This window comes from Hyla sarda, chromosome 4 (genome assembly GCF_029499605.1).
Source record: "Hyla sarda isolate aHylSar1 chromosome 4, aHylSar1.hap1, whole genome shotgun sequence".
Lineage (NCBI taxonomy): Eukaryota > Metazoa > Chordata > Amphibia > Anura > Hylidae > Hyla > Hyla sarda.
Window position 1 is genome coordinate 34,781,426 of NC_079192.1, and position 7,007 is coordinate 34,788,432.

General features: G+C 43.7%; 1 protein-coding gene across 3 annotated transcripts in view; it reads right to left on the reverse strand.

Moving 5' to 3' along the window:
* DNM2 (dynamin 2) overlaps window positions 1–6,005 on the reverse strand; it is a 91,947-nt gene extending 85,942 nt beyond the window's left edge. For 2 of the 3 annotated variants that reach the window (XM_056570513.1, XM_056570512.1), the window contains exon 1: window positions 5,722–6,005. In XM_056570513.1, coding sequence (XP_056426488.1) covers window positions 5,722–5,882 — 161 coding nt within the window. In that variant the 5' untranslated portion in view covers window positions 5,883–6,005. The remainder of the gene's footprint in view (window positions 1–5,721) is intronic. The other variant, XM_056570511.1, reaches the window with a different exon arrangement.
* Between the last annotated feature and the right edge of the window lie 1,002 nt (window positions 6,006–7,007).

Genomic DNA, 7,007 nt, shown 5'->3' on the forward strand with positions numbered 1-7,007 from the left:
CATTTACAATTCAGCCAAATTTCTGCTGCAAATCTTACCTGTGTGAACATATCCTTATCAAAAGGGCACGTGGTGCGTTATCAGCCGGCACAGAAGTAGGGAGCCGACAGGCGTCCTAACGTCTACTGACACATGGCGTTTAAGGTCATCGCTAATGTCTTATCTGTTGGTGCTAAAGGGATAGAAGGTGCAATAGAGCAATATGTCCCCACCAGGGTGTCTGCAGTTGCTGCAAAACTACAACACCCAGCATGCTCGGACAGCCTTCGGCTGTCCGGGCATGCTGAGAGTTGTAGTTTTGCAACTAGACTAGAATGACCCTGTATAACCTCAGAGGGGTCAATAGGAATAATTCACTTCTCTTTAGACTTGTCTATAGGAGAGGGTACATAATTTAATATATAATCCCCGCCCCCCTCTCTATAGTAGGGGGCAGGCTATGCTGGCTGGACTCCCCCCATCCCCCAGATTTTGGTGTCCTCGTGCCTATGTTGTATTGTAGACAGATGAGGGCAGGACTTGGCCTAATGCCCCCTGCAACAGATATAGTGAGTAAGAGCTGGTACAGAGCAGGGTCTGTTCATCCTCCCACTGGGTGGGGGGGGGGTGGGGGGTTCACAATACTAGGAGCTCAGGCTTAGAGCCACTAACTTATTACAAGAATCTCTCCCAATACGCAGAGTCACAGGTGGGTAGATAGGTGTCAGGGCACTACGCAGAGTCTCAGGTGGATGAATGGGTGTGAGGGCATGATGCAGAGATAGGTGGGTGGATAGGTGTCAGGGTACACTGCAGAGTCACAGGTTAGCAGATGGTTGTCAGGGCATGATGCAGAGACAGGTGGGTGGATGGGTGTCAGGGCATGATGCAGAGCTACAGGTCAGTGGATGGTTGTCAGGGCATGATGCAGAGCCACAGGTCGGTGGATGGTTGTCAGGGCATGATGCAGAGCCACAGGTCGGTGGATGGGTGTCAGGGCATGATGCAGAGCCACAGGTCAGTGGATGGGTGTCAGGGCATGATGCAGAGCCACAGGTTGGCAGATGGTTGTCAGGGCATGATGCAGAGTCACAGGTCGGTGGATGGGTGTGAGGGTATGATGCAGAACCACAAATCGGCAGATGGTTGGCAAGGCATGATGCAGAGCTACAGGTCGGTGGATGGGTGTCAGGGCATGGTGCAGAGCCACAGGTCAGTGGATGGGTGTCAGGGCATGGTGCAGAGCCACAGATCGGTGGATGAGTGTCAGGGCATGATGCAGAGCCACAGGTTGGCAGATGGTTAGCAGGGCATGATGCAGAGCTACAGGTCGGTGGATGGGTGTCAGGGCATGGTGCAGAGCTACAGGTTGGCGGATGGTTGTCAGGGCATGATGCAGAGCCACAGGTTGGCAGATGGTTGTCAGGGCATGATGCAGAGCTACAGGTCGGTGGATGGGTGTCAGGGAACGCTCCTTTAGGCTCTGTTCTACACTTCGACATTGGCAATTCCTTTTTCTTTCCTTTTGTTCTCTCTTTCCCTCATCCATTCTATTCATGGATTCTTGCAGGGTTAGTTATCATTTATACTTCTTGCTCTACTTGGCATCTAAATGTTACTGTTTTTGTACTATCCTTTCATTGCCTGTATAAAAGTTATTAAGCGCCAAGTAAAGGGACAGTACAGAGACGTGATGACCAACCATTGTTATAGTGTCCAGTCGCCTTCACATCCAAGGAGAGAAGCGTGAACCTGGGGGTCAGCAAGTCTTACAATTGTGACTCATTGCACATTGTGCGTCAGCAATGGGGACATTTATGGGATTCTCAGAAAAACTACAGCGCAGCACAACCACACATTCATGCCCGGCAGAAGAGTATTAATACCGACAACATCATGGGAGTCTACGAGGACAGGGACGCCAGAAAGTCATACCACCCCCAATAAGTCATTATCCATCATCCAATATGGGGAGATTAAAGGACAGATGTATGGAGGGGACCGGATGTGTATTGGAGATTAGGGTAGAGATATATGGAGGGTATGGCTAGTATACTAGAGATTATATGGAGATGTATGGGGGGGATGGATAGTATACTAGAGATTATATGGAGATGTATGGAGGGGACAGGATGTGTATTGGAGATTAGGGTAGAGATATATGGAGGGTATGGCTAGTATACTAGAGATTATATGGAGATGTATGGGGGGGGATGGATAGTATACTAGAGATTATATGGAGATGTATGGGGGGGGGTGGACAGTATACTAGAGATTATATGGAGATGTATGGGGGATAGTATACTAGAGATTATATGGAGATGTATGGGGGGATGGACAGTATACTAGAGATTATATGGAGATGTATGGGGGATGGATAGTATACTAGAGATTATATGGAGATGTATGGGGGGGATGGATAGTATACTAGAGATTATATGGAGATGTATGGGGGGATGGACAGTATACTAGAGATTATATGGAGATGTATGGGGGGGATGGACAGTATACTAGAGATTATATGGAGATGTATGGGGGGGATGGACAGTATACTAGAGATTATATGGAGATGTATGGAGGGATGGATAGTATACTAGAGATTATATGGAGATGTATGGGGGGATGGATAGTATACTAGAGATTATATGGAGATGTATGGGGGGGGATGGATAGTATACTAGAGATTATATGGAGATGTATGGGGGGGGGTGGACAGTATACTAGAGATTATATGGAGATGTATGGGGGGGGGATGGATAGTATACTAGAGATTATATGGAGATGTATGGGGGGATGGACAGTATACTAGAGATTATATGGAGATGTATGGGGGGGGATGGATAGTATACTAGAGATTATATGGAGATGTATGGGGGATGGATAGTATACTAGAGATTATATGGAGATGTATGGGGGAGATGGATAGTATACTAGAGATTATATGGAGATGTATGGGGGGGATGGATAGTATACTAGAGATTATATGGAGATGTATGGGGGGATGGATAGTATACTAGAGATTATATGGAGATGTATGGGGGGGATGGACAGTATACTAGAGATTATATGGAGATGTATGGAGGGATGGATAGTATACTAGAGATTATATGGAGATGTATGGGGGGATGGATAGTATACTAGAGATTATATGGAGATGTATGGGGGGATGGACAGTATACTAGAGATTATATGGAGATGTATGGGGGGATGGATAGTATACTAGAGATTATATGGAGATGTATGGGGGGATGGATAGTATACTAGAGATTATATGGAGATATATGGAGGGATGGATAGTATACTAGAGATTATATGGAGATGTATGGGGGATGGACAGTATACTAGAGATTATATGGAGATGTATGGGGGGATGGATAGTATACTAGAGATTATATGGAGATGTATGTAGGGGTGGACAGTATACTAGAGATTATATGGAGATGTATGGGGGGGATGGATAGTATACTAGAGATTATATGGAGATGTATGGGGGGGTGGATAGTATACTAGAGATTATATGGAGATGTATGGGGGGGGGGATGGATAGTATACTAGAGATTATATGGAGATGTATGGGGGGGGATGGATAGTATACTAGAGATTATATGGAGATGTATGGTGGGGATGGATAGTATACTAGAGATTATATGGAGATGTATGGGGGATGGATAGTATACTAGAGATTATATGGAGATGTATGGGGGAGATGGATAGTATACTAGAGATTATATGGAGATGTATGGGGGATGGATAGTATACTAGAGATTATATGGAGATGTATGGGGGATGGATAGTATACTAGAGATTATATGGAGATGTATGGGGGAGATGGATAGTATACTAGAGATTATATGGAGATGTATGGGGGGGTGGATAGTATACTAGAGATTATATGGAGATGTATGGGGGGGGGGATAGTATACTAGAGATTATATGGAGATGTATGGGGGGGATGGATAGTATACTAGAGATTATATGGAGATGTATGGGGGATGGATAGTATACTAGAGATTATATGGAGATGTATGGGGGGGATGGATAGTATACTAGAGATTATATGGAGATGTATGGGGAGATGGATAGTATACTAGAGATTATATGGAGATGTATGGGGGATGGATAGTATACTAGAGATTATATGGAGATGTATGGGGGGGATGGATAGTATACTAGAGATTATATGGAGATGTATGGGGGGGATGGATAGTATACTAGATATTATATGGAGATGTATGGGGGGATGGATAGTATACTAGAGATTATATGGAGATGTATGGGGGGGATGGATAGTATACTAGAGATTATATGGAGATGTATGGGGGGGGATGGATAGTATACTAGAGATTATATGGAGATGTATGGGAGATGGATAGTATACTAGAGATTATATGGAGATGTATGGGGGGGGTGGACAGTATACTAGAGATTATATGGAGATGTATGGGAGATGGATAGTATACTAGAGATTATATGGAGATGTATGGGGATGGATGGATAGTATACTAGAGATTATATGGAGATGTATGGGGGGATGGATAGTATACTAGAGATTATATGGAGATGTATGGGGGGGATGGATAGTATACTAGAGATTATATGGAGATGTATGGGGGGGATGGATAGTATACTAGAGATTATATGGAGATGTATGGGGGGATGGATAGTATACTAGAGATTATATGGAGATGTATGGGGGGGATGGATAGTATACTAGAGATTATATGGAGATGTATGGGGGATGGATAGTATACTCAGAGATTATATGGAGATGTATGGGGGAGATGGATAGTATACTAGAGATTATATGGAGGAGATGTATGGGGGATGGACAGTATACTAGAGATTATATGGAGATGTATGGGGGGATGGATAGTATACTAGAGATTATATGGAGATGTATGGGGGGATGGATAGTATACTAGAGATTATATGGAGATGTATGGGGGATGGATAGTATACTAGAGATTATATGGAGATGTATGGGGGGGGGGATGGATAGTATACTAGAGATTATATGGAGATGTATGGGGGGATGGATAGTATACTAGAGATTATATGGAGATGTATGGGGGGATGGATAGTATACAGAAGGGACACGTTGTATACTAGAGATTATATAGAAGGGACACGTTGTATACCACAGAGAGGTATCAGATTAGGACATATATCTATTCTATAGACAGAATATTCTAGTAATGTTGTGTACATACACGGTATACATCCATGTTTACTATATACAGTGTCTGCCACAGCCTGGCAGGTGTGCCGCCATACGTATATATAATTATAGATGTGTGCCGCCCACTTGTTTACCCAGCTGTTGGGAGAACTACAACTCTCAGCGTGCCCTGTCAAGAGCAAGCATAACACCCACACACATTACAGCAGCTGTTGCAAAACTACAACTCCCAGCATGCCCAGACAGCCGAAGGCTGTCTGGGTATGCTGGGAGTTGTAGTTTTGCAACAGCTTGAGGCACCCTGCATTTCAGTATGTCCCACCCATCCTAATATACTTCAGTTTAGAGCCCTGTTCACACTCATCTCCTTAGAGACGTCTCTGGGGTAACACAACTCTTCTACGGCCCCTGTCAGTAGAGAGAGCGCAGCCCGGTGACGTCACTCATTGAACAGCCTGCAGCACAAACTACGCAAAGTGCGTAAACTCCTTTCATGAATAGCAGAGCCCAACAGGGAAAAAGCCGCCGCGATGACAGCGCCGCCCCGGGCCGGGACAACTTACCGGCCTACGAAGTTCTCCAACACGGAACTCTTGCCGGCGCTCTGCCCTCCCACCACGGCTATCTGCGGTAAGTCAAGGTTTGCGGACTGGCCTATAGAACTGAAGGCGTCCTGGAGCTTGTTGACGAGGGGAATCAACTCCTCCATCCCCCGGTTCCCCATGGTTGCTCACGGGTCTCGGACCAGCTCTCTCTCTCTGTCCCCCGTTACCGCTCGGCTTCCTCTACCATCCACTCAGCCCAACGGCCGCCACCCGGCATCGCCTATTGGTCAGCGAGGATGTCTGTCAATAATTACGACGCGCCGATTGGTTCGAGCTTCCTGACGTCATCACCAAAGGAAGGGCGGAGAAGCCGGGAGGCGGGTCTACGTAGAAAGGGCAGACTCTCACGGTGTGATTGCTTAGCGATGCCGCGTCCGTCAACGAGAGGAAAGAATCTTATTGGCTAAGGACAGCTGTCACTCACAGCACGTGATGCCCGGACTTAACCCTTTGCTAGACACCCGGAAGCTAAAAGTGGTCAGAGCTCCAGCTGGTGTAAAACTTCTATAACACTGCCTCCTATGTACAATAATATACCTACTATAAATACTGCTTCTATGTACAAAAATATAACTTCTATAATACTGTCTACTATGCACAAAGATATAACTACTATAATACTGCTCCTATATACATGAATATAACTACTATAATACTGCTCCTATATACAAGAATATAACTACTATAATACTGCCTCCTATATACAAGAATATAACTACTATAATACTGCTCCTATATACAAGAATATAACTACTATAATACTGCTCCTATATACAAGAATATAACTACTATAATACTGCTCCTATATACAAGAATATAACTACTATAATACTGTCTCCTATATACAAGAATATAACTACTATAATACTGCTCCTATATACAAGAATATAACTACTATAATACTGCTCCTATATACATGAATATAACTACTAAAATACTGCTCCTATATACAAGAATATAACTACTATAATACTGCCTCCTATATACAAGGATATAACTACTATAATATTTCTCCTATAATACTACTCCTATATACAAGAATATAACTACTATAATACTGCTCCTATATACACGAATATAACTACTATAATACTGCTCCTATATACAAGAATATAACTACTATAATACTGCCTCCTATATACAAGAATATAACTACTATAAAACTGCTCCTATATACAAGAATATAACTACTATAATACTGCTCCTATATACAAGAATATAACTACTATAATACTGCTCCTATA